Source organism: Eucyclogobius newberryi, unplaced genomic scaffold (assembly GCF_026437365.1).
Source record: "Eucyclogobius newberryi isolate DKJ021-1_F unplaced genomic scaffold, fEucNew1.0.hap1 SCAF_22, whole genome shotgun sequence".
NCBI classification, from domain to species: Eukaryota; Metazoa; Chordata; class Actinopteri; order Gobiiformes; family Gobiidae; genus Eucyclogobius; species Eucyclogobius newberryi.
Genome location: NW_027315857.1, coordinates 19,379,261 through 19,404,757, shown reverse-complemented (window position 1 = coordinate 19,404,757; position 25,497 = coordinate 19,379,261). Strand labels below are relative to the sequence as shown.

The 25,497-nt window shown below is 39.5% G+C and overlaps 3 protein-coding genes across 4 annotated transcripts in view; 2 read left to right on the top strand and 1 right to left on the bottom strand.

The window, feature by feature from the left end:
• The window catches only part of LOC140371596 (endophilin-A1-like), a 29,671-nt gene extending 19,463 nt beyond the window's left edge, over positions 1-10,208 (top strand). Inside the window, exons 2-9 of the mRNA XM_072458764.1 lie at positions 76-144; positions 228-300; positions 3,125-3,268; positions 4,554-4,687; positions 5,106-5,264; positions 6,715-6,818; positions 7,007-7,131; positions 9,938-10,208. Of these exons, the coding sequence (XP_072314865.1) occupies positions 76-144; positions 228-300; positions 3,125-3,268; positions 4,554-4,687; positions 5,106-5,264; positions 6,715-6,818; positions 7,007-7,131; positions 9,938-10,134 (1,005 nt within the window). The 3' untranslated portion in view covers positions 10,135-10,208. The remainder of the gene's footprint in view (positions 1-75; positions 145-227; positions 301-3,124; positions 3,269-4,553; positions 4,688-5,105; positions 5,265-6,714; positions 6,819-7,006; positions 7,132-9,937) is intronic.
• Positions 1-25,497, bottom strand: part of col4a5 (collagen, type IV, alpha 5 (Alport syndrome)) — a 362,461-nt gene that overhangs the window by 258,210 nt on the left and 78,754 nt on the right. The gene's annotated exons all lie outside the window — the stretch shown is intronic.
• On the top strand, positions 17,171-23,630 carry LOC140371785 (acidic leucine-rich nuclear phosphoprotein 32 family member D-like). 2 transcript variants are annotated; one of them, XM_072458993.1, is made up of 7 exons: positions 17,171-17,332; positions 18,733-18,882; positions 19,444-19,566; positions 20,494-20,671; positions 21,583-21,674; positions 21,932-21,995; positions 22,287-23,630. In XM_072458993.1, exons 1-7 carry the CDS (start codon positions 17,279-17,281, stop codon positions 22,379-22,381), a joined length of 756 nt encoding a protein of 251 aa, XP_072315094.1. In that variant the 5' UTR covers positions 17,171-17,278; the 3' UTR covers positions 22,382-23,630. The 2 variants fall into 2 exon arrangements, with proteins under 2 accessions (XP_072315094.1, XP_072315091.1); XM_072458990.1 differs by having other exon boundaries at positions 21,932-22,006; positions 22,292-23,630.

Here is a 25,497-nt window from a genome sequence, read left to right as displayed (position 1 = left end):
GTTTTATCATTGTCATCGGCCCCTCAGCTCCCAAACCCCATTATTACACTTTTTTTTGTCTTTTGTGTTTTGTAGAAAGTCAGTGAGAAAGTCGGAGGAGCCGAAGGAACAAAACTCGACGATGACTTCAAAGAAATGGAAAAGGTAAATGGCTGTTTTCTTGGGTGAACCTGAGCGGGAACAGAGCCTCTTGTACTTAAACTGCTTTATTTTGTCTTATTTGACAGAAAGTGGACATCACCAGCAGAGCCGTGTTGGACATCATGACCAAAACTACAGAGTATTTACAGCCGAATCCAGGTAAAGCGCAAACACTGGACAAAAATGCGACAAAATGTAATCTTTCCCGATCAGTCTTAGGTTGGTGTAGATCTTAATCTAAAGCAGCACTAAAGCAGGACTAAAACAGGTCAAAAGCAGGATTAAAGCAGGACTAAAGCAGGACTAAAGCAGGTCAAAAGCAGGATTAAAGCAGGACTAAAGCAGGACTAAAGCAGGACTAAAACAGGTCTAAAGCAGGACTAACGCAGGTCTAAAGCAGGACTAAAGCAGGACTAAAGCAGGTCTAAAGCAGGACTAAAGCAGGACTAAAGCAGGACTAAAGCAGGACTAAAACAGGTCTAAAGCAGGTCTAAAGCAGGACTAAAGCAGGACTAAAGCAGGTCTAAAGCAGGTCTAAAGCAGGTCTAAAGCAGGTCTAAAGCAGGACTAAAGCAGGACTAAAGCAGGACTAAAGCAGGTCTAAAACAGGTCTAAAGCAGGTCTAAAGCAGGACTAAAGCAGGACTAAAGCAGGTCTAAAACAGGTCTAAAGCAGGTCTAAAGCAGGACTAAAGCAGGACTAAAGCAGGTCTAAAGCAGGTCTAAAGCAGGTCTAAAGCAGGACTAAAGCAGGACTAAAGCAGGACTAAAACAGGTCTAAAGCAGGTCTAAAGCAGGACTAAAGCAGGTCTAAAGCAGGTCTAAAGCAGGACTAAAGCAGGTCCCAGGGCCGGCCCAGCCTATAAGCGAACTAAGCAGCCGCGTAGGGCCCCGAGGCGTTAAAAGGGCCCCCAATCTGGCAACCCGTCTTATGCGAAGTGCAAGCGCAGCGTGCGCCACTAGTGTAGTAGCGCTGCTGGCGCGGCAGCGCACACTGCGGTAACATAACACAAACCGCATTTATTTGTAATGACAATCTGGCAACCAAGACACCAAACCTGCGCTGATTGGTCAACTTCATTGTGCGCGAGCAGAACGAGAGCAAAACATAAACACAACACAACGTGGTCCTCATGTCCAGAGGAATATATCCCCCCGATGCCGAAAAACGAAAGAAGAAACTTCTTGACGATGTAAAGACGATGTAAAGAACTCAACAACACTCTCCAGGTATTGAACTTCTCTTACAAAGAGACGGTTAATGCTGCTGTTTGAAACAACACGATTCTGTCACGTTAGTTCGCTCAGGCTGGAGGCGACGAGAGCTCTGCCCCGCGCACAATATGTGTGAATGAAAGATAATAAGCTTAACATTTACACCAGCCCGTCTGAGCTGCAGGTGAGGCCGGGGAGGTGGCCTCTATGCCCCGGGTCACTAAGAGGCAGAGATCCGGTCCGGACGAGCCCCGTCTCGTCCAGAACTTCTGACGTGAGACTTTGGAGTGAACAGTGTGCGGCCCCTGTCCCGGGCCCCTGTCTGTCCCGGGCCCCTGTGCAGCCTCAGTTAGAGATGAGCGGGTTTGAGTTTGCGTCCCTCTCTCTCACATCACCATGTGTCAGATCAATCGTGACTCGTCATGTCTGTTTTACTTTGACTTCTTAAAGTGGAATAAGAGGAACGTAAAGGTTTATGCACGTAAGGTCCATCAGCCAATCACATCGCAGCATTGTTTCATGCAGGAGTCCAGTGTGTGATGTTCTGATCAGATCAAACATTTATATTGTAATTAACTTTTAATAGAGCAATAAAACATTTACATTTATTTAAATAGCATCATTAGACTATTTGTTATAAATTATAATAAATTGATAGTGAAAAATAACCAGACATATTAAAATTACATCTGTTATAGAATAATACTATATATTTTTATATAAAAGTTGCAAAGTTGCAGAAACGCAGTCGCTTCACTATCGCTAGGTTTGGACCTTCACTTCTCGTTCTGTTCATTCTCTGGGAATAACATGTTTGCACTGTTTTATCAGTGTTAATTGTTAATCAAACAATGCTTATGCCATTTGTTTAATTTAATATAACTTGTTTTGTCACTTTGGCAAGAAGGAACAGTTGGGAGCAGTAAAAGATAAATTAGTAAGGATAACTATTACTTTTACGTTTTCAGTTAAAATGAATCAATTTGACCATAATTATTTATCATAGCCAATATTGTATTGAGTAATTAAGTACACTAATGTATTAATAACTGGCTTTAATCATTTTCTCCTGGCACAGTTTCATCACATCATCATTTTATAGCATTACAACCTCAACATTTTACTCTTACTTTAGCCGGCTGGATCGCATTAAAATGCAGCAGAAAACCCAAAAAAGGTCTGAAAATCTCTGGGGGAGGGCCCCCAGACCCCCCCTGTTCATTAATTTAAACTGGTAATCTGGCTGTAGACCCTTAACACCCACAAATACACCCAAAATCATATCTGGGACGTGTGTTATTTGTACAGGGAGTAGAGGTGATGTCAGCGGAATACCAAGTTGCATTGTGGGATTTAAGTTATCAATATTTGAGCTTGTGAGGTTCTGAGAATAAACTAACTGGCAAACAGATGCCCTGGAGTTTTGGTGCTTTGTTTGCGTTGAAGAAAGTTCCCATATGTGAATTGTTCACTGACAATGGCAATAAAACTGATTCTGATGACGTGGTGAGGGGCCCCCAAATATGTTTTCGCTTAGGGCCCCCTGAAGGCTTGGGCCGGCCCTGGCAGGTCCACATGGTAAAATTAAATATTTTGTCTTGAAAATGTCTTGTCTTGAGGGGTTTGTATTATCCCTGTAGTATTGAAATGGGTTTTGAGTATCGATAACATTGCTTCGTTTCAAAATGGAGCTGAAAATGTTAGTATTGTTGTGACATAACGGACCAGGCTCCTCTTTAAATAAATCCTTAAATGTTTTTCTCCTGCAGCCTCCAGAGCGAAGCTGACTATGATCAACACCATGTCGAAGATCCGGGGGCAGGAGAAGGGCCCCGGTTACCCACAGGCCGAGAGCGTCTTGGGAGACGCCATGCTGAAGTTTGGGCGGGAGCTCGGGGAGGAATCCTGCTTTGGTGAGTTATTTTTTATTCATTTTGTTTGGTAAATTGAATGCACTTTTTCACTCAGTTCGGCTCCCTGTTGTCAAGTAATGATATAAATATGTAGGTATATAATGTATTCATGAAAAACAGGGGCAATTACTCACATGAATTATTTTTGTCATTTGTAATACTTTTTTTGTTTGTACATGACGGTGATGAATGATAATATTCAACTTTCTTGTCTCGATTACACGCAATTTTTTGTCTAACGCAACAAAATGAGAAAAACAGAGCTCCTCCTCATTGGCACCAAATCCACTCTCAATATAACTGGTCCCTTTTCACTCAGCATCGATACCTCGACCACCCCCCCCTCCACCCTGGTACGCAATCTCGGTGTCATCATGGACCCCACCCTCTCCTTCACTCCCCATGTCAGCCACATCGTCAAGACCTCATACTTCCACCTCCGCCGCATCGCCAAAATCCGACACTGCCTCACCCTCCCCGCTGCTGAATCCCTCATCCATGCCTTCATCTCCTCCCGCCTTGACTACTGCAACTCCCTCCTCACTGGCATCTCCTCCCATTCCCTCCATAGACTCCAAATGGTCCAAAACTCCGCTGCCCGCCTCCTCACCCACACCCGGTCCCGTGAACACATCACTCCCGTTCTCCGCTCTCTCCACTGGCTCCCCATCAAGCAGCGCATAAACTTTAAAATACTCCTCCTCACCTTCAAAGCTCTTCACCACCTTGCCCCCCCCTACCTGTCTGACCTCCTCATCCCCCACCGCCCCTCCCGAGTCCTCCGCCCCTCCTCCACTCTCACCCTGACTGCACCAACATCCCGACTCAAAACTTTTGGTGACAGAGCGTTCTCCCGAACAGCACCCCGACTCTGGAACTCCCTCCCCCAACCTGTCCGCCACTCTCCCTCACTCACAACATTTAAATCCTGCCTAAAAACTTACTTCTTCACCCAAGCCTATGACCTCTCCTACCCCTAGCCTCCCCTACCCCACTGTCTACACTTCTACCCCCTGTTACATCCCCATCATTTTCTTTCTACTTCTTCTGTCTTGTTTATTTTATCTGTATATTATTGTGTATTGTACGTGCTGTCCCCCCCTGTCAGTAAATACCCCCCCTTTCTGTATATGTCAAAGCGTCTTTGGGTCCCTGAAAACCGCTATATAAATAAAAGATTTATTATTATTATAGAGATTTTATCCCATCCATTAAAATGAGCAGACACAAAGATAATATAAATATAAATGGATGAATAAATAGATGCGGTGCGCTCTCCTCTCAGGCCTGGCCCTCCTGGATGCCGGCGAGTCCATGAAGGAACTGGGAGAGGTTAAAGACGCCCTGGACATGGAGGTCAAACAGAACTTCATCGACCCACTGCAAAACCTGCACGACAAAGACCTCAAAGAGATACAGGTGAGGAGGAACACCAGGTTCATATTTAATCTTGATTACCGTATTTTCCGGACTATAAGTTGCACCTTTTTTCATAGTTTTGGCCGGGGTGCGACTTATATTTATACTTATATACTTATATTCTGGAGCGACTTATATGTGATATTATTTGTTATTTTCACACTTTCAACAGCATTTCATACTCCAGTGCGACTTATATATGTTTTTTTCTTCTCTATTATGCATTTATTGGCTGGTGCGATTTATACTCCGGTGCGACTTATAGTCTGGAAAATACGGTATATAAATTGCTCCAATGATTTATGAGTTAGAGAGAGTGACTTTTTAAGCTAATTTTCCTATGTATTGTAATTGTTGCTTTTATCCTGTCAAATGCCACATGTAATAATAATAATGTGTTTTCCTCCCGTCTGTCCAGCACCATTTGAAGAAGATGGAGGGCCGGCGTCTGGACTTCGACTATAAAAAGAAGCGTATGGGAAAGGTCCAGGACGATGAGATCAAACAGGCGCTGGAGAAGTTCGACGAGAGCAAAGAGATCGCAGAGCAGAGCATGTTCAACCTCCTCGAGAGCGACGTGAGTCACAAACGCTGAAGGTTTCACTGCGTTACGTGTATTTGACGGAGGAAAAACGAGCGCTGTGTCACATTTAACAACAGACAAACACTGCGCCTTTAAGTTACTCCTGGGTAAGACTTGGTTCAGACGTATATGTTTTAGTCTTTGGCCGTTTCTCACTCCACGTACTTGTGTCAACTTGTTTCTTGTGGACTTTTGTTCCAATTCAAAGTTTGAATCCCCGGATGAGGATGCATCTTGTTCGTACTCGGCCCGGTATATCTCCCACAATGCACTTCACGCACTGGCGCCTGATCACCGCGACCCTCTGCGCTCTGCAGACAGAACCGCGTCGAGCCGATAGATCAGCCCTCTGCAGCACAAATCAATGACGTGAAATATCAAAGCCGTTTATTTGTAACAGTTCTCGAGGCTGCACATTTTTCACTTGCTTTTTTTTTATAGCAGATGTGTAGAATAAAACTTGCTTCCATTTCCTCACATTTATAAGTGTGCACTCTCTAGGAGCCCCGGCACCTTAACACAGCCAGTCTTATAAGAACTTGTGTAATTGATATACAGTGATGCAGTGATGCAGTGATACAGATATACAGTGATGCAGTGCATCACTGCATCACTGCATCACTGTATCACTGCAGCAGTGCATCACTGCATCACTGCATCACTGTATATCTGCATCACTGCATCACTGTATATCTGCAGCACTGCATCACTGTATATCTGCAGCACTGCATCACTGTATATCTGCAGCACTGCATCACTGTATATCTGCATCACTGCATCACTGTATATCTGCAGCACTGCATCACTGTATATCTGCAGCACTGCATCACTGTATATCTGCAGCACTGCATCACTGTATATCTGCATCACTGCATCACTGTATATCTGCAGCACTGCATCACTGCATCACTGCAGCACTGCAGCACTGTATATCTGTATATCTGTATATATGTATCACTACATCACTGTATCACTGTATATCTGTATCACTGCATCACTGTATCACTGCATCACTGTATCACTGAATATTGGTATATCTGTATATATGTATCACTGTATCACTGCATCACTATATCACTGCAGCACTGCATCACTGTATATCTGTATCACTGTATCACTGAATATCGGTATATATGTATCACTGCATCACTGTATATCTGCATCACTGCATCACTGCATATCTGCATCACTGCATCACTGTATCACTGCAGCAGTGCATCACTGTATATCTGCATCACTGCATCACTGTATCACTGCAGCAGTGCATCACTGTATATCTGCATCACTGCATCACTGTATCACTGCAGCAGTGCATCACTGTATATCTGTATCACTGCATCACTGTATCACTGTATAACTGCATCACTGTATATCTGTATCACTGCATCACTGTATCTCTGTATCTCTGTATCTCTGTAAACGTGGCTGTGTTTGTGTGTTTCAGATTGAGCAGGTGAGCCAGCTGGCCGCTCTGGTCCAGGCTCAGTTGGAGTACCACAGCCGCGCCTCGGAAATCCTCCAGCAGCTCTCCAGCAAAATGGAGGACAGGTCTGTTTTCACTCAGCACGCACACAAGGCGCAGTGCGGAGGGCCTCGAGTGCTCCGTGGGGTCCCGGCCTGACCATGACACTTTGGATTGAATGACGTAACAGGCTAACACGAACATTTTAAAGAATCGAGCACTGAAGACCCCTAAACCAAACGAGCAATCACTGACGTCTCTTCTCGCTTCGCAGGATAAAGGAAGTGTCCAGTAAACCGAGGAAAGAGTACACGCCCAAACCACGCATGACGCTGGAGCTGTTGCCCCCGAGCGAGAACGGGGGCATCCACTCGGCCAAGTCGCCCGGAAGATCACCAGGTGGGGCACGGCGAACACGCACTGAGCAAAGAGTAAAGCATTAGGCAAAGTAACACAGCATCGTATCACGTCAACAGACTCTTTCACTATGTCCATTAATCTTCTCTTTAGCCTTCTTCTGTTTCCTGGCAGCGCTAACCTCAACATCCTTCCACCCATCACTGAATCTCCTCTGTGCATCTCAAAACCGTCTCAGTCTGGAAATCTCCAAAACAACTCATCCTTTTACACTTTTTTACTAAAATAATTTCCACTGCACATTTTGAACATCTCTTACACCAAGACAAAAATATGAACTGGTGAATAAATTTAGAAATCACATGATACAGCACAAGTGTACTGGGTCTTATACACAGGAAGATGTAAACTATTGTAGTATTTTGAATGGTTGTAAAAAATTTAAACAGGACAACGTTCCTGAAACATTTTTTTATGTTTTTTTTTTTTTATCAGAGCTTTAGTAGAAGTATGGTGACTTTAAAGAAACTATTGTTATTATTTTGTGTTTTTTATGACGTTATCACTGTTAAGTATCACGTTTTTTCTTAGTATCGAAATCGAGAGAAGAACTTAGTATTGTGACATCACTAATGTTCATTCCAGTGACCAGTTTCCTTTGATTTAATTCATATTCCAGCAGTTCTTTGTCAGAAACTCCCGGTTCTGTCCTGTTTGAAGTGTTTTTAAAGCCCATCAGTCCATGGCCCATTGAACCAGAGGCAATGACTCATGGTTTATTACTGGACTCTTTCACAGACAGTTCTCTTAAATGATGCTGTTCTTTCTGCTGCTGCTGCTGCTGCTGCTGCTGCTGCGCTGCTGCTGCTGAACACAGTGGACTCTCAATGGGGCAGAAATAACCCCAAACACAGGGAGGGTTTGGGGGTCTCCAAGACAACGGACAGTTTAAAACAGAATCAATTTTCTTTTTTTACTATTTTATTTTTCATCAAAACATAAAACACACACAAACTCAACAACAATTATTACACCAGAAGAGGGGTAAAAAAACATTCAAAAAAAAAAAAAAACATTAAGAAAAAAAATAAAAATGATTTAAGATAATAAAATAGTATTAAATTAAAAAAAACTCAAGAGCGTGCTAGACTTGGTGAGGCTTAAGTTTTAGGAGCAAAAGTTGAGAATAAGGGAATAAAGGAGTGGCATCAGAAAAAAGGGGGGAAAGATGAAATAAATAAAAAGACATTTCATTGATATACGTTTCCAGAATCGATTTTCAAACAAAAACCTTGTGCGTGAAGTGTTCGCTTTATAAATAGGTTTTACGCACAACTCCCTGTTGTTTAATCCTTACTTACATGTCTTTAAAATAAACCAAACTCAAGGTACATCGACGTGTAAGACGTTTTTCAAATGATAATTGTTGAAAATACATAATATTGAATTGTTGAGAGTTTTGAGAGAAAAATAAGTGTATTCTTTGTCACCAGAAACGTGAACCAAACACAGCCCGACACAGCTTCCAGTAGAGTATTTCACTGCAGAATTACGAGGCTTCATACATAATAAAAGCAGAGCGACGGCTGCTCACACCCATGTGCTAATCCACTTTAGCACCCGAGGACAGACTTCAAACAAATGCTCATTCAGCAGAGAACTTCCTGGAGACACGTCGGCGTTATCGTCACAAAAGACACACAAAAGTATTTAAATGTTTTAACACAAAGACAAATTACGTCGAGCTCATTTGGATTCAAACCAATATTGAACAATAATATATTTTCACATTTTATTTTTGTCAGTCTCGTAATTCAAAGACATGGACTCACTAGATTAACAGATTGTTCCTGTGTGAATATGTTTGGATAGAAATATGATGAAGGTTACAATAACATCAACACCCAAACTAAAGTTCATAAATCATTTTAAATCTCATAATTGATACTCATTTGTATTGAAATTGAACGTGTTTCTTGTTACAATTTTAGTGTTTTTCTTTTAGTACCGTATTTTTTTCATAGTTTTGGCTGGGGTGTCACTTATACTTATATTTATACTTATATACTTACACTCCGGAGCGACTTATATGTGATATTATTTGTCATTTTCACACTTGCAACCGCATTTCATACTCCAGTGCAACTTATATATGTTTTTTTCTTTTCTATTGTGCATTTTTTGGCTGGTGCAACTTATACTCCGGAAAATACGGTAGTTAAATAGTCATAAATTATTATTTTGACTTGTCGATTAGTCAAACGATTATTTATATTGTACACTGAAGTTTTTAATGCATTTTGAAGTAGATAAAGCTGGAAATATGGTGACTGAAATGGCTTCTAGATGATATTTGTGTTTTATTGATACAAATCAGAAGTACCTGTAGTTTATTTGTATTTATATTGATTTAATAACGCTGCTGTTTTTTGTAAAAGAAAGGTCTCATTGCATGTGTTTTAGAGGCTGTACTATCCAGATAATGATAAAATTATGATGTGATTACGATTACTTTCTCACAATTACCGTATTTTCCGGACTATAAGTCACACCTTTTTTCATAGTTTTGGCCGGGGTGCAACTTATACTTATATTTATACTTATATACATATACTCCGGAGCGACTTATATGTGATATTATTTGTTATCTTCACACTTGCAACTGCATTTCATACTCCAGTGCAATTTGTATATGTTTTTTCCTTCTCTATTTTGCTTTTTGGGTGCGACTTATAGTCCAGAAAATACGGTATTCAGAGTAATCGTTGCGCCCCTACATTGTAAACAAGTTTGAAAGCTTCTGTACACTGTATCACTCATAACGCTCAAACCCTGCTCTGTTGCTCAGCCCCGATGGACCAGCCGTGCTGCCGAGCGCTGTACGACTTCGAGCCCGAGAACGAGGGCGAGCTGGGCTTCAAGGAGGGCGACGTCATCACTCTGACCAACCAGATCGACGAGAACTGGTACGAGGGCATGATCCACGGCCAGTCGGGCTTCTTCCCCATCAACTACGTGGACATCCTCGTCCCGCTGCCGCACTAAACCAACCAATGACACCGCTACTTTTTCCGGTACGCCCAAAAAACCAAGACGAAGACCGCGAACTACACCTGCCACGCCCTCTTTCTCTTCTCTCTCTCTGTCTCTTTACCCCTCTGCGTCAACTTCTGTGTTTTTGTGCGATCCCACTTTGGCACAAAATGGCCGCCATGGATCCGCGGGAGATCCCGAGATGGAGGAGGAGGTCGGAGTGGTGTGAAAAGTGGATTATTTCAAAGGGAAGAGGATGTTACGCTGTGTGGACGGCTTTGGGGAGACGCCGGAGGTTTTCAGACTCTCCGAAAAAGGGCACGGTGTGGTCGTACGTGCATGTACCGTATGTGTCCGTCTACGTGCGTTTTTTCAGATGTTTTACTCGGAATTTCAAAGACGAAGCCAGCACAAGTTCCTGCCTGACAGCCTTTTCCGCGATGTCGTCCTCTTTGTGTCTTTTCTTCTCTGCAGCAGCTTAAGAGCCACAGTAACGAGGGAGATTCTCTGAGGTTAGAGCAGTTAATGGCCACTTTCTGAACCAAGGGCTAAAGCAGGCCTCACGTGGGACCCAACCATGTCCAGAAGGTGCACTGTGTAACTGTCATTGATTTGCTGTAGATTCAGTTTTGAAGGTTGTCATCTGGATAATATATTTATACATTTAGGTTTTGACCTTTTCAACCTAAAGGTACCAGACTAGAAATGTAAACAGCCCTGAGCTGAATCGGCCCTGCCCCAGGAGAGGTGTTGAAGCCTGAAACTGAAATACTGATGTTTTTACCGTAGTTGCCAAGTTTACTTATTTACAGCGATTTTAAGTTTCTTTTTTGGAGAGTCGCTTGCATATTTTGAGAGACGCTTATTGCAATTTTTTGGGCTTGCTCCTGATCACGTCTTAAAAAGAGCTACTTTTAGCCTTTTTTCCAGTAATTTTGTACATTATTAGACCCTTTGATGACTGAAATACAGGGTGTTAATGTTATAAAGTTGTTATTTATGTAAAATATCACTATATGCCTTCTGAAGAACTGGCAACCCTGTTCGTTACCTGACGGCCCAGTTTAGAGTTGTTCTCACCTTTGGCGCCTTGGCAGCCTGTCCCCGTAACTACTGAAGATTTAGCAATATAAATTAATAGCAGTAAACGTGTCTGAGTGCAGTCAAAATGTCTCAGTTTCATGAATATTGTCCTGATGACGTCTTCTTTTGAAATTGTTTCTACCTTTATCCACATCTGGCCGAATAACACTGTCTTGTTATTGCTTTGCCTGAAATAGCTTTAAACTTTCACATATTGTTATTATTTTTTTACTATTACAGCTATTTTATTGTCTACAGCTGTGTTTTTCAACCTTTTTTCAGTCACAACACACTATTTTGGTTGAAAAGATTCCGTGGCAAACTTAAATATGACCAAATCACGCCAGAAAGTTCTAAGTACCAAGTCTAATGTACCAAATATTGTCCATGCCACGATCTTGTTCTTTAAAATCTTTTTTAAAAAAATCTTTTGTTTATGCATCAGAGGTTGGCCCAGGACTTTTTTTTTTACTTTAATCCATGGTTGAACACACATTGGACTTTTTTTTTTTTTTTTTATCTCAAGGCACACTGGTTCCAAAATCAATCAAAGGTCCACAGAGCTGACCCGTAACTTCGCCTGTGCGTCCATGGACATAGATATGTTTGATGCTATATTGTGGAACGTTCCAGGCAAAGCGATAAGTCACAGACAAGTTACACAGTGCTCCTCTAAGCAGGTCCAAACTAGGAATAACTCAATACAGACAAAAAGCATGACCACAACTGACTCCTTAATATATTCAAGACAAAACAATCAATAATAATCTACAGGCAAAACAAATCTGATGTGCATTTTCTACTATATGGATGTGTTTTTGTCTCTAAAGGCTGTTCTAATGCTGTCTTTTCCACTTATCTCTCTGTGCGTTCAGCTTTCTCAGTCTTCCCAACTCTTTCTCTACTTTCTCTTCTATGAAACAAAAAAAACACACACAAAACACCGCGTCAAGCTGCCGTCGTGCTTGTTCGCGATACTTTTACAAAGTCTCGAGCGATCCGGGACGTTTTCCGCTTGAACAAACGCATCTGAATCAAAAAGCTGTGCATTTACGGTCGAACGCGTCACATGTGAACTTCGCAGAGCTCGAGAGGCATTTATTTTCATATTTACGGGAAAGAACGTTATAACTAAGGCTGTGTTCACACTCGATTTAGTCCTGATGTCGACTTAGTTTGAGTCCTGTTATTTATTTTAGTATTTATTCTTTCCAATTTTTGATGTGTTAAGTGAGTGTGAACACGGCAAACAGATGATATAGAAGTACTTTTACATAGAGAATTCATTTAGCTTGCCATTTCTAGTCGCTGATGGATTATTTTCTTTATTTTTGAAAGGCTATTTTTGAATTTAGCTGTTAGTATATTATTTACTTTAGCATATTTTCAGTCGGTTTAGGGATTGGCCTGACCCACCTTTTTCCTTCATACTCACAATGTTTGAAGGCAATTCTGAAAGCTCAACGTTGTTACTGTTTAAACTCCAAAATTGAGCTAAATGCTGTCCGTAGTCGTGTGGTATTAGCTTTAAAGTCTTTAGCATTCCAGGGGTGACGTTTACATCGGTTTGGCAGGAATCTGCATTGCTAAATGTGGCTAATTAATGCATTGATTCAGTGTCGATCAACTTAAGTATTACCTAGTTTAAATATCAGCAGCCGTGTAAAAAACAAAAAACTACAATACTAGCACAGCTCTCTCAGCCTGATGGTATTTTTTACTTATTCAATAAATTATGTCCGTGTGATTCAAAGAGGATTAAATGCAGTACTTTGTAGAAAACCTAAGAGTTATTTTAATCGTAGATGGTTGAATGAGCACATTTTGGAGATGAAGATTAACATTTACTACTATCATTGTAACTACTAGTACTACTAACCAACTGCAACTTCTACGTTTACTTTAATTACTTCATTGAGAAGCTTGTGATGTGCTAAGTTTTGGGATTGTACTGCGACTACTACTACTATTACACTACTAAGATGAGGAGCTTGTACGCAAAGAAATGAATCATACGTTCTTGGAAAGTACTACTACTACAAGCCTTTTTTACTTTGAATTTTATAATCCTCTGACCGACGGCAGCACAATTCACAGTACAAGTTCAAGGACACAACCCCTACATGGCTTTGAAGTACAGTTTTTATTGCAGTCTCCCAAATTATACTAATACTGCTGCTAGTACTACTAAGACGAGGAGATTGTACCGGAAGGAATGTACGGAACGTTCTAGGAAGTACTACTATACTACTACATTAGAGAGCTTTGTGATGGTCTAACGGCGAACTTTAACTATTGAATAATTAAAAAGGTATTTTTACTGCAATTAGTACACATAATAGGCCAATTACTAGTTCTACTGCCTCAATTAGTTAAAGGTTTGTACTGCATAGTGCTGTAAGATCAATGTTTGTGCTACTGTAACTACTACTGACAAACTACTTTTACTACATTGAGAAGCTTGTGTTGTTCTTGGGTTGTAACTACTTCTTCTACTACTACTACTACTTCTTCTACTACTACTACTACTACTACTACTACTAGGAATAGATTATTTACAAAATACTACATTTCAACAGCCTCTTGGACATGAAGCTCAAACTATTTTTACATGAATTCAGTAATAACAACGCAATAAAGAATGACAATAATGTGTTCTATACCTCACTTATCTTATCTTTGCCAAATGACTTCATCCCCTCTGTCGAAACCAACAAAGTCTTTTTACGGTTTGATGTTTCTTATTTTGTGACAAGCTGCATGTATTAGACGCTCGTTCTGTCTCTGTTTTCGGGTTTGTTTGAGACTAAAACTCGGACTTTCTGGCTCTTTCACACTTCTCTTGTTACACTACGCCTGTTACTGTTTCCTCCCACTATGTTTGTGCTTCAAATGACTTCTTGAAATGGAAAAGTGCTTTACAACATTTCTGAAAATTAATTTATCGCCTTTTTCCGAAGCTGGATTTTAGTTCGGACATTTTGTTTTCGTTCCCTCTTCGGCGCGACACATATTCTTAACCTCAATGAGGGACTTGTACAGTGTTATTTATTGCGTTTAACGTTTTTCAAAGCACAACCAATGCCAGACCACACCCACATTTACAAAAAATACATGACAAATTTAATGATATCCAAATGAATAATAAATCAAACTAGTAAAAACTGTCAAAACAAGTCATTCTTGATCCAACGCGCTTTAAAACACAGCTAAAAAGTATATAATATCTTCAAATTGTAACATGTAAGCGGCATTATCCAGAAACAAGCCCAAGTTTAATGTATTTATCTCTCGTATTTTGAAAGTAAAGTGGGCGTGGTCTGTGTATTGCGTTGCCTTTACTGTCCGCCTTGTGGCAGTGTAAGAACCTGTGCGTTCTGTGAGCTGTGCGAGTGTGTGTACGGGGGAAATGTACACACCGGACTATCTGTAAAGATTTCATTATTTATGTATTATTTATTTATTTATTATTTATTTACATGTCATATTTATTGACCAGGCACCTGCTACAAAGACACTTCTGCTCCACAAAGACGGCACAAACAAGACATTATTTAGTCCTGGTGCAGTCCTGGTTTGGTTTAGTTCCGTTTTAGACCTGGTTATGACTTGATTTATAGTCCCGGTTTAGCTCTGTTATTATGATTTAGAATTGTACGTATATGTCTGATTTTAGTCCTGGTTTAGACCTCGTTTGTACCTAAACAATTCCAATTTAAGGGGACATTTCCTAGTTTGGTCCTGGTTTGAATCCAGTGAAGTCCTGATTTAGAATTTAGAATATTCTAGTCCCGATTTAAGATCCAATTTTGTGCAAGTGTAATTTGTAAACAGCTTCTATGTTTAATTCCAGTTAAATTAGCCTCTGAATTAACATATATTATTAGATTAAGTCTTGTTTTTTTCTCAAAGTGTAGGGATTCTTGGTTTAAAACTAGGTCTAGGCCCGGATTAGTCCTTTTTTTTAATGTAATGTATTTCGTCAGGACATTTTAATGAACAATATGATGTAAACACGCCGGATTAGCCATGAGTTCCTTTTCATCTGTTGTCCCACTCTCATTCATACACCAGCATACTATTGTACATGTTTTTTATCCACCTTAGTTCCTTAGTCATTCTTAGGCCATACATTTACAACTTTCAAATTTAGATTGCATTACTTTCTACTGAGTTTGTCATTTACAAATCCAAATCAATTGCATTATAAAGCGTGCCTGTGTCTCTGTGGAGCAATTCAGTCTGGGGTTGTGGGTTGAACTTCAGGCCAGACTTGGGTCACATGTTTGGGGGCGGGTATTTGAGGCGTGGTCATTGAATAGCTGTGATATTAACTGTTGCTCTCCTTGTATTGGACAATGATATATAAGACCACTGTATGTATATCTGCTTCTCGTGAAAGATGACTACAATGTAATGACAATAAAGATATCACCATGACAATGTAATCCTGATTCTGTCACTTTGTTGTTTTTTATGCCGCATTCACCATTCACAATAAAATGGGAGTAAACATGGGTCCAAACCACTACTAGACTAGGACTGGATCAGGACTAGAACAGGATTAACCAGCTCATTCCAACTAAACCGTCTGGGGTCAAACCAGAACCAAACCAAGGTGAGTGTGAACACAGCAAAAATGGTACAAAATGTCTTGAAGTAGTCATCCATTAAGAAATATGTAATAATTCAGACTTTACTTACTGTAAATTGTTACTTTAAAGTTCTAGCACTGACTATTAAAACAGCATTTAAATTGTTGCATAATTTGCACAGTACGTCAATGGTGCGTTTGTAAAACAATAATCAACAGTGCCATCTTCTGGACCAACTAAAAATACAATACTACAATATTTTTATCCATCAGGAGTGATATACTAATCGATCATAGCTTTTTTTTCTCAAACACAGATCTATCTACAAACAACAAATAGCCTATTATAAAACGTTTTTATCACACTCTTTGCACACTTATCCTACTTGGCTTTTTTCCTAAAACGTGTACGATTCAGGATTGTTTATTCGTCAAAAATAATGTACATCCCAGTTTTTGCCAAAGCGGAACAAAAAACAAACTTCATTAGGCTATTTCTATTAACGGTATTGGATTATTTACAGGGCCACAGGGGGCGCTCATGTTTGTTTTGACTCTGCGCAGTTTCCCTCCAAATCTTGCCTTCACGTGCTCCCGGAAAATGTAACATTTTTTGGCACGTATTTAGTTTTTAACTTATCTGCATTTCATCTGGGCTCCAAAATAAACAAGAGAGTAAAATAGGATATACTTTAGTGTATGGTTGCTAAATATTTATTTCCATGTATAGGAATTTACACATTTACAACTTAATGTTCTGTCTGTCTAGTAAATGCACAGAAATAGCAAATAAGAATACGCCTTAAAACATACAATTTGCGATACAAAAAATGAATAGGCTTACATTGTATTTTCATGTTGGCAAATCTTTTAATAAGATAGGGGCCACACATTGACCGTATACCGCGGTCTTTGAAAGCATCAAACGGTTTGACCCATTTTTCACACGAAGCACAAACGTTTAATAAAGTCGGACAAAGCCAGGCCGGAAGTGGGCTGCGTGACCTTCGGATTAAAAGTGCGTTTTGTGTCACATGAGGTTTAGGCTTAATGCCACTCTATGGAACATTCGAGGCAACGCAATAAACATCTCCACCGAGACAAGCAGATATTTCGAACACGTTCATTGGTGTTTGCTATGTTTAGATATGGAAGATAATGACGAAATATATACTTTGTACTATTACACTACACTTTAATTACATTTTCCATTGATTTAATTACAGACAATAGACGAAATACATTAATTTAGTATATTTACAAAACAAAAACTTTGATTTTTTTGATACATATCCACTCTAGAACAAGCCCCACAAACGTACGATCCGGCGCGCCCTCAGACTTTTATTGTGGAAGCCGGAGCCGGAAGCCCTCTCTGTTCTCCTTCTGCCTTCACTGCGGCTCCTCGTGTTATTACCGAAGAGAGCATCACGAAGAAATACATTACGACCCGAACTCAAGACCAAAAAAAGCCCGAAAATGGAAATGAAAAAGAGGCTCTCGCTGGAGCTGAGGCACCGGTCCCCTTCGGAGGTAAGTGTCCACTGCCGTGCACTCTTTTTTTCGGCGTAGTTTATCCAAATACCCGGCTAGTGCTGCCGGAGGAGGAGTCTTCGAGCACATGGCTGATGTCTGCAGGCTTTGAAATGTGTTAAAATGATCAGAATACCTTCTATTGTTCTTAAAGTGGTGTGTTATGCAGTAAATATTTGCAGTTTTTGCGATCAAAACATAGTAATTTGGGTTTTACGCACCGGAACACGGTTTTACGCGCAGTTGTGTTTCTCAATATCTGCAAGTCACAGCTCAATTATAGCTTTATTTCTTCACTTTGGTGCACAATGTTTGCAAACCCATTCACCCTTTGATCAAATTTAATGCCTAAAATCGACAGTTGTGGAGTTTTTAACGCTCTAAGCTGTTTTGAGGTCTTGCGTAAAATTCGACTCGCGGGCCCGACTAATATCTGGCGCCTTGTTAAATTTTTAATGCATCTATTTATTCCACACAAATTCTTACGCTTGTTATTGAATATTTATCTTAAAACGTGAAAATAAATCACCAAATAATTACACGACCAATCGAAACGCACAACTTCTAATGCAAATATATTAATTATATTTTACGACTTGTTACGATGTGATCTGATTTGGTTGAGCGTGTGCAATATTTCATTATTTTATTTTTCTTATAGTAACAGGCTTAAAATTCTTGGTGTGACTGTAATTAAGATACATTTTTGACACTGTTTTTGTCGCAACTACCCAGAGATTAGTCGGAGCCCAAGTGCGAAGGCGCGTAGCTACAACATGCTAGTTAGCTACAATGCTACACTTTCTTACTTTATGGCTTCGCGTGACTATTTGTCTTCACGAAATTTGTTGAAGACGCAACATTCGCTCTGGCGCGTCGACTAAACGCGTGAAAATGAGCGGAAATGTCAAAAAAATGGACAAAAGTCTGGTAAATCCGAGTTAGCTGAGCGGCTAAAATGGCAGCCACACGCATGTAGTTCGTTTACCAACAGCAGGTGAACGGAACAGCGCTGTAGTTTGGAAACGATTTACCACGTTATACTTTTTAATTCCAAATAAATTGCCTTTTTATCTATTGAATTAACTGTTAATATGTTTATAATACTCCCCATCATAAACACACGTTACATAGGGTAATGATAGCATATTTTATTCAATGATGTAAAATGTTTAATTACGTTTATCATTCTTAAAAACATATGTTAATAAACTGTTATATACGTACATTATATATTATTATTACAGAAAATATATGTCAATTTTTTGTAATTTTTTTTTAGAAAATCGCAGGGGGAAGATTAACTAGCCTTGCACTTTTTAACATTTTTTACACCATGTTTTACGGTTCTGTACTTTTTGGTATTAGAAATGTTAACCTTTTATTTATTTTTTACTCAGATGAAGGAGCTGGTCCTGGACAACTGTCGCTCGAGCGAAGGAAAGATCGAGGGAATCACAGAAGAGTTCGCAAACCTGGAGCGCCTCAGCCTCATCAATGTCGGTCTCACCAGCGTCGCCGAGATCCCGAAACTCCAAAAACTTAAAAAGGTTTGTTCCGTTACTTTCCGTTCATCTTTTAAGCCATTACTATTACCATTTTTAAGTTGCATAAAATGTCCCGTCTGGCTTGTGGACACCGCTTGCTTTAATAGAAGTGCCTTTTTATATGGCTCTAAAACAATAATAGTTATTTTCATGGCGGTGGAGAAGCAGTGGCTCTGTGGTGCCCTAGGGCAAGACGTTTCACCCTAGTCTTGCCCAGTATGAATGTAATGTACGTGTTTTCAGCGGTCCACGGTCACTCCTCACTTTCTTGACTCATTTAAAGCATCCCAGTTATGCACCACGACGAGTTTACTGGTGCGTTTCGCCACTTTCAAAGGCCAAATCAGTGCATTCCCTTGTTCATGGAGGATAAACTCACTTTTAAGTAGTTTTAGTCAGCACCCAGCTGTCTTATTTTGACCCCTAAGAGCTGCTTTTACAATAACTCTGTTCTGTGGCATGACAAATTTGACATTTAAATGAGGTGCAAACCCTTTTACATTCTGTCTTCGATCTGGAAAGCCGCAACAGTTTATTTTATTAACACGTTGTTTGGTTTTGCAGTTAGAGCTGAGTGACAACAGGATATCTGGGGGGCTGGAGGTGCTGGCAGAGCGACTGGTGAGCCTCACGCATCTGAATCTCAGCGGAAACAAGTTCAAAGACATCAGCACTCTGGAGCCACTGGTGAGCACTTCATTTGGTTCATTCACCACTTTTACAATGCATCATTTATTACCTTTATTACCCTTTACAATGTTCAAAAGTGACAAATGGATTGGGCCGTACTGTGTATCAGAACTACATATTACCTGCGTTGCACCAATGAAATTTCCCCATGTGGGACAATAAAGGAATATCTTATCTTATCTTATCTTATTAGTCAAGGATGAAAAAAATACTATGAGCTTCACTATAAAGAATCATCTGTGGTGGTACATTATAAATCCGTAGATGCAACAAAAGCGTAAACCTGTATTTGTAAATCTGGATTTTGCCTTCATCAAAAATTATAAAAAATGTCTCGTCTTGATTAATCCCAATTTCAATCTACTTCATTTTTGCTTCTTCCTGTAGTTTAAAATGTAGGTTTACAAACTTTTAAATGGTCTAAGAGTGTTTGGTGCGTCAAGTTCTTTATACAAATGACTCCTTGAAACATCCAAAAAATAGTTTTTCATTAACTTGTCCCCAGATGGATGAAACTAGACTTAAATATGTTGCTTTGTTTAGACCTTTTACCTGCTTTGTGTTAGCTGTGGACCTGATCAGAAGCTGATCTGTGCAGAAGAAGCTGCTGCAGCTGTTCAGACCAGGCCAAACAAACATGCAATACTTTTCTAGAATGTGTTCCATATATCTCTATTTGGATCAGTTGGTTGGATGTATGAAGTTATTAGAGCAGAATGGATTTATAAATAAGTGCTTTGTGGATAAAAATGAAATTTCTATCCTTTTTTCAAAAATGCACTGGGATACGCATCGTGATAAGGGGATCGTATCGGAATATACAAGTATCAGGATATGTATCTTATCGCGACGGTCTTTGCAGTACCCGGCCCTAATGTCAACATTTATCTAGATCTAGAAAAAAACCCTGTCTCTCCTTCTTAGAAAAAGTTGCCTCAGCTGAAGAGCCTGGACTTGTTTAACTGTGAAGTGACGAACTTGGCGGATTACAAAGAGTCCATCTTTAAGCTCCTACCTCAGCTCACGTATCTGGACGGATACGACATCGACGACTGCGAAGCGTCCGACTCGGAAGGAGACGGAGTGGAGGACGAGGAAGAAGGTGAGTTTAGAGAAGGACTTGAACCTTTTTGCTGCTCACTGTGAAAAGATCTTGTCCTGTTTAGTGTCAATTTGTTTTCGCTTTTGTCTCTTTACATTTGTGTCCACGTTGACTTTTCAGTTTGCCCGTGCGTCGTAAGGAAGAGTGTGATTTGTATCTTTATGTTGTGCATCTATTCAACTTTATTCACGTTTACATTTGTTTTTTTACATACAATATTACTGTACAAAGATCTATCACAAGGCGTTACGAACCAAAATTGAAATCTACCCGTGTTTGACTGGTTGGTTTGTGTTTCTGTGAATTTACTTTAAGCTCAGCGAGAAACAGTTTTAATAATAACAATAATTGGAGCTGAAAAACGATGCCGGTGCGCTGCTAGTCGCTAACGGTGATGTGTAATGTGCTTATGAAGTTTGGATCGCTGTAAGCCGTCTAAAACTGGTTTTGACGGTTTTAGGATACGCCGCAAAGATTAGAATTTGTTTAGTAAGTACGGAAATGAGTAATAAGTCATTCCCTGACACTGCAAACGCTGTCGTCCTTCAGTTTAGAAATTGCTGGTTGGCAAAGTTAATTATTGCACAAAGGGTACTTTTGGATATTATGTCTTAAATGTGATCTTTTGTAAGTTAATCAAATAATTTATGTTGTTGTTTTTTATGGCGGTTGGCATCCAAGTGTTCCATTACCGCCAGACTTTATTCTTTAAGAAGTTCTTCCATTGCTTTGGTGTTTCAAAGCCCATGAGGTCATGATGATGATGTCCTTTATTCTTCAGAATTTATACTTCATTCTACAGACTTTATTCTTTTAGACTTTATTCATCAGACTTTACACTTCATTCTTTTAGACTTTATTCTTCAGACTTTATTCCAGAGCTGACTCTTCTTCTCTTTGTGATGTTGCAGAGGGAGAGTCTGAGGACGAGGAGGACGAGGAGGAAGATGACGATGAAGAGGTCGTGGCTGAAGAGGACGACGATGACGACGACGATGACGAGGTTTGAACATTTTTACTGAGAACGGGACAGAATTGTGGTGCACTTTCTGCCCTGATGGGGGCGCCAGAGCTCAATGCTCTTTCTGCTTTGTTTTGACCTTTTACAGGATGTTTTCTTTATTAAATACAGTTGGAAAAGCAAGGTTTTTTGTTTAGTAAAAAAGAAAAAAAAAAGAATACTACCGTGGGGCTTGGTGAAAAGATGATGCCATTGTCTGCTGAAATTCAATGTTTACAATTATATTATTTTTGATAAAGGATGGAGAGGTGAACGGAGACGTCGACAGTGAAGACGATGATGACGATGACGACGAGGATGATGGTGAGTCAAATCTGAAATGATCTTTACTCTTACCCTTTTAATAACTTTTGCCGCTCTTTGGCCATGTGTCGAATGTCTTTCCGCACTCTTCTACCCAGTTTTACACTTATTAATGCACCTGCCCGAAAAAATCCTCTCGACAAAGCTTTTCCTTTACTGCATCTTTTATTTATTGCATATTATGTTTAATTTAATTTGTTCTCACTGCAAAACATTGTTTGACCGTCACGAGAAACGCAAGATATTTAGTTTTTTTTAATTTGTTTAAATCAATTTTTTTTTAATCCTTAGATGACGACTCGTCTCCGACCAAAGGAGAGAAGAGGAAGCGAGTCGGAGCGGAGGAGGAAGACGAGGACGATGACGACGATGAACTCGACGAATAAAGACAACACCGCCCTTTATTTTAGAACCATGTGACCTCCCCGTGACCCCGCCCATCTGCATCACGTGACCTCCTCAAACACCCGAACATGGCCGCCCGCGCTCAAGTCACTTCCTCCTCTTCCCGGTCTCACGCCGTGTCCCAACTTTAAAATTTGACCTCCCAGACTGCGAAAACCACACCAAATTTAGCTTTATACGAGCGCTACGTGGGCAATGCACATCGTCTTAAGCCAGGGGGGTCCAAACTATGCCCCGGGCGCCAAACGCGGCCCTCAGAACAATTTACGTTGGCCTTTAAATATCCCCGAGTACGACTTTTTACTGACGTTTATAATGAATCCTGTTGTATCTCGATCTCAACAAAGACAATCTTGGACCGAATCAAATTTAGTGGCACAGTCAAACTTTTGGAGAAAAAAATGCCATGTTTTTTAAAAGTTTGGACACCCCCGGCTTAAGTGCTCGTTACTCCCCCTACTGGCAGCTTAAAACCAAGTAACAGGACGACGATTCCAAAACGATTGTAATATTTTGTGCGTATTATAGCGGTGGTCCTGTATTTGGTTTAACTAAAAGTGGTCTAGGATTCATTGTTTTCATTTATCAGATGCGTTGTTTTTGGAGAGGGAGACGAGACGAACGACACAAGCTTAATGTTCAGAGCGGCTTTTATTGGCGGCTAAAGTGTTAACGATTTTATTTGAACACGTTTCCTCATTTATACAACACCGGAAAGAGTCTCTCCACAATACACGGCGGCGCTGCAGCCGAAATGGGAGACAATAGTGGTCCTAGTTTAAGCACGCAATTTATTAAACGTGTCCTAATTATAAGCAATGCGCTAAGCTTCGTTGTCGTGGCTCCTGTCTTCGTCTCCAAAGTAAACGTCCTTCTACGGAAGACGATGAGTTGTGTGGAAAATTATAGTAAAAAACGTTCAATTGGCTCTAAATTAAGTCAAATTCATTATCCATAATTTAGTTACGGCCGATCGCGCTCAGGGCAAACAGTCTTCTCTCTTACTCTCTTTCGTCAAACAAGAGCTTTTTAAAATAAATATTTTTGCAAAAAAATAAGATTTTGTTGAATATGCTTTTGTGTGGTTGTCGATCCGTTCACTTGTACACTGACTGGCTTTTCTTTTTCTCTTTTGTCGTGAATTCTTTTTTTTTTTTTACTTTTCTGTAACTTAAATGAAAATCCAAAAATAAATACTCAAAGGACTTTGTAAATAAAATCTTAACATTTTGTGACTGTTTCTGTTTTTGTTCATCGTTCTCTGGAAAATGTGAGCTTGGATATTCAGGAGGAATGGTACAACACTTAATTCATGTGTGTATTTATGTAGTACACAGTTCCCATTTGTAAATTTTTATTACCTGAACAGCTGGAGGATTAGTCTTTTTAAAGAATAATTTGTACCTGTCTCATGATTAGATATTTTGTGTACTTTTTGTCCTCAAATTTGTTTATTTCTTAGTGAGGGGTGAATGTGATGGAGCCATGAGGGAACGTCCGATGTCATAAGTTATACAATCCAATAAACTCAACAAAAAAAGACAAATCTTCCATGAGCAAAAATTATGTATTTGTTTCGTTTTTTATTTGGCTTGAACAAAGAGGATTAATTACTGACATGTTACAACTGAGCTATGAATGAAGAAAGTAATACAGTAAAACTTAAATTTGTGAACTAAAGCTACATTTTTATATCATCTTGTTTTCGCAGATCCAATCTATAATCCTGTTCCATCCAAATGTGTTTCGTTCAGTATTCCTTCCCAGTTCAATTATTGCTTTGAAATTCCCGAGCACTTCCTGTGTTTTGAGGCTCTGCCATTTTCCAAAATTGTGATCTTTTTTAGTTTTTCTACAGTGTTTTTTGTTCAGGAGTGCACATTTTAACACATCAATGTAATTTGCCTTTTTAAGATCGAAAATATGTTTTTTTATGTGCGTAACTCACTACAATTGAACAGTAAACATCTCCAAATCCCTATGTCCGTGAATGCAACATCTGGTCACGTGGTTTGGGTATTCGCGGGAGACGACCGGATTTTAGGTCAACGCCCACCCAGAAGCTGCTCGCCTTCTAATTGGCTGAGGAATCTACATAGTGTCAGAACGTTCTTCAAGCGCCAAAAATCACTTCAACATCAGATCATCAGAGAGATAGAGCTGTGATTAAAACAAATATCTTTACTTTGTTAACTTTATTTTGTTTACTCATGCTGATATATGTTATAGTTATAGTTATTATCGGTAGTTATAGGTTTTAATCTGGGCCGTAATCTGTTTTGATGATTGACCTGAAGTAGTTATGTGTGTGGTCACTTTTTAAATCAAATAATAAAAACGTTTTTAACTTTTTCAGTGCTGGGAAATGGTAAAAATGTGTCTTGGCGTGAACAGAACAACTTTCAAACACATGAGTCACTGAAACCGGTTTGATGATAATTGCTCTTTCCTTTTTATGTAATAGGAATGTTATGCTGAGAAAACAGAAAAAGAAAGTAAAATGTCTGTGCACTTTGTCTCAAGATCAAGCAAGATCGACAAACGAAACAGACCTTTAGTGACGTTTAGTGGCGAAAACGTGCATTACACGTCAAAAGCTTTTCCATGTTTGGGACATTTTTGGACATTATTTCCTTCTGATTTTATTACGTTTTTATGCTTGTAATACATCATCTTCTGAGCTACTACCAAGTACTATACATATTTTTTATTTTTTTTGCATGTGTGTGGATGAATTCAATTTTAATGACATATTGAAGGGTCATTCATGAATACAATAAAAAAATCAACTTTAATGACATATTGAAGGGTCATTCATGAATACAATAAAAAAATCAACTTTAATGACATATTGAAGGGTCATTCATGAATACAATAAAAAAAATCAACTTTAATGACATATTGAAGGGTCATTCATGAATAAAATAAATAAATTCAACGTTATTGACATATTGAAGGGTCATTCATGAATAAAATAAATACATTCAACTTTATTGACATATTGAAGGGTCATTCATGAATAAAATAAAAAAATCAACTTTAATGACATATTGAAGGGTCATTCATGAATACAATAAATTAAAAAATAGCGGAATCA